Source organism: Apis dorsata, unplaced genomic scaffold, assembly GCF_000469605.1.
Source record: "Apis dorsata unplaced genomic scaffold, Apis dorsata 1.3 scaffold_41, whole genome shotgun sequence".
Taxonomy (NCBI): Eukaryota; Metazoa; Arthropoda; class Insecta; order Hymenoptera; family Apidae; genus Apis; species Apis dorsata.
Window position 1 is genome coordinate 34423 of NW_006263343.1, and position 2274 is coordinate 36696.

Here is a 2274-nt window from a genome sequence, read left to right on the forward strand (position 1 = left end):
AACATATATATAATTTTTTAAATAATTTTATAATTATTAAAATTTTAATTATTTATAATTTTTTTATATTAAAGACAAATAGAGAATTATATCAAATTACATCAAATCAGGATTCCTGCTTAAATTTACAAAATTTAAACAATGGCAACTTATTTGTACAACATAAATCTGGTTTATTAAAAGTATATAAGAAAACAGAAGCTCAGTGGATCATACATAAATCAATGAATATAGATTTTTATCATTATTGCAGGTATATATGTATATATACATATATGTAAAATCTTTAATAGCCTTGTAAAAAACTAACTAAATTTTTTTAATAGAATTATTTCTTAAATAAAATAAATTATATTAAAATTTTTTATTGATTTTTGTTAATTTAATTGATATTAATTTAATATATTCACAACAGGTTTCAAGTATTTTCTGATAATGAAATATTTATACCACTTAAAGAATCCACTGTTGGAATTTTATCTTCAATTACTTTTAATATAGAATTGAAATTGAATACTTCAAATTTTCAAAATCTAGGAGAAATAATGGCTATTAAACCACTAAAAAATGAAAAATTAGTTTTAATTGCTTATGAAATAGGAAAATTAATCCTATGGGATGTTCGACAAAATAAAATATTAAATTCTTTAACTGTAGAAACATGTCCAATGACTTTAGATTTTGATACTACTTTAATGAAAGGAGTTATTGCTGGTCCTTCTGACAATTTACAGGTAAAAATTAAAAATAAATATAAAATGAATATAAAAAATGAATTAATTAAAAATTAGAACTGATATAAATTTACATATAATGATATAAATTTTTAATTTTTAGATATTTACATTATCAGTTAATCATTTATTAAATAATAAAAATAAAATAACTATAACAAATCCTGGTACTTCTATAATAACAATTAGACCTGATGCTAAAATTATGGCTGTTGGTGGATGGGATAGTCGAGTTAGAATATTTTCTTGGAAAAGTTTAAAACCATTAGCTGTTTTAACTCAACATAAAGATACTGTACAAGATATTAATTATTCTATACAAGGAATAAAAGTATATGATAACAAATGTATAATGGCTACAGCTGCAAAAGATGGATATATTGCATTATGGGATATTTATAATTAAACTTTATTAATGAAAAGCTATTAAATAATTTAAATAATGATTTTTTCAAGTAATTAAAAATTATCTATTAATCTGTATAAAAGTTTAATCAAATTATATGAAATAATTTCATACAATATATGAAATTATATAATATTTTATTGTACTTCAATTCGTGTAAATATTAATTTTTTGTTAATAAATTATGTATTTAATATCATATATAAAACATATAATTAAAAAGTTATTAAAACATATATATATTAATGTATATTATATTTGTATATTAGTTTTTGTTTTTTAATTGAAATTCTATTTAAATAAAAATTAAGAATACAAAATTATTAAAATTATAAATTATATAGAATACAATTATATAGAAACAAATTTAAAAAGTAGAAGTAATAATATTTTTAAAAAATTTTTTTTAAGTATATGTATAATTTAAAAAATATAAATTATAAAATTTTTTATAATGATACAATCATTGAAAATTATTTTAATTTAATAATTTAATTATTTATCATAAATTTGCAACTTATTAGTATTTAAGCTATTTATAGAGGTTAATGTTTCGAATGTGTTTATTTCCAATAATCACTTATATTATTTATCTTAAATTATTATATTTTATTAAAATTTATACATAAATAGATGCAATATAATGATTTATTTTAATTATACTAATATAATGAAATTCAAACAATATTAATTAGAATTTATAGTATATTCTAAGATATACTATATTAATCTTAATACTACTGTTATAATAATTATGTTATATATTTAATTATTAATAATTGATAATTATTATTTACTTATTTTTGCTATATTAAATATTAAATATTGTTATTTAAATTTTATCTAACATAGTATATTTGTTCAACATGTTTATTACACAAATATCAATTTTGAATAGAAATTTTTGTTTAAAACAAAATGTATCATTACAAATTTTAAAATATTCAAGTGTGATTAAAAAACAAACGCCAGTTGAATATTGTTTGGAATTAGTTAGGTACTTTATAATTATTGATAACAAGTATATGTGTGGTTATTCTATATATAACGTTATATATATATATATATATATATATTATTTTTAATATTGTTTCATATGTAAAAATTAATAATTAAATAAGTAAAAAAATATTT

The 2274-nt window shown here is 16.4% G+C and overlaps 2 protein-coding genes across 2 annotated transcripts in view; both read left to right on the forward strand.

Annotated features, from left to right (window-relative positions):
• The window catches only part of LOC102671100 (guanine nucleotide-binding protein subunit beta-like protein 1), a 1904-nt gene extending 644 nt beyond the window's left edge, over positions 1–1260 (forward strand). Inside the window, exons 2-4 of the mRNA XM_006608584.2 lie at positions 75–253; positions 416–734; positions 838–1260. Of these exons, the coding sequence (XP_006608647.1) occupies positions 75–253; positions 416–734; positions 838–1140 (801 nt within the window). The 3' untranslated portion in view covers positions 1141–1260. The remainder of the gene's footprint in view (positions 1–74; positions 254–415; positions 735–837) is intronic.
• A 700-nt stretch (positions 1261–1960) lies between these two features.
• Positions 1961–2274, forward strand: part of LOC102681613 (NADH dehydrogenase (ubiquinone) complex I, assembly factor 6) — a 1872-nt gene continuing 1558 nt past the window's right edge. Inside the window, exon 1 of the mRNA XM_006608672.2 lies at positions 1961–2137. Coding sequence (XP_006608735.1) covers positions 2007–2137 — 131 coding nt within the window. The 5' untranslated portion in view covers positions 1961–2006. The remainder of the gene's footprint in view (positions 2138–2274) is intronic.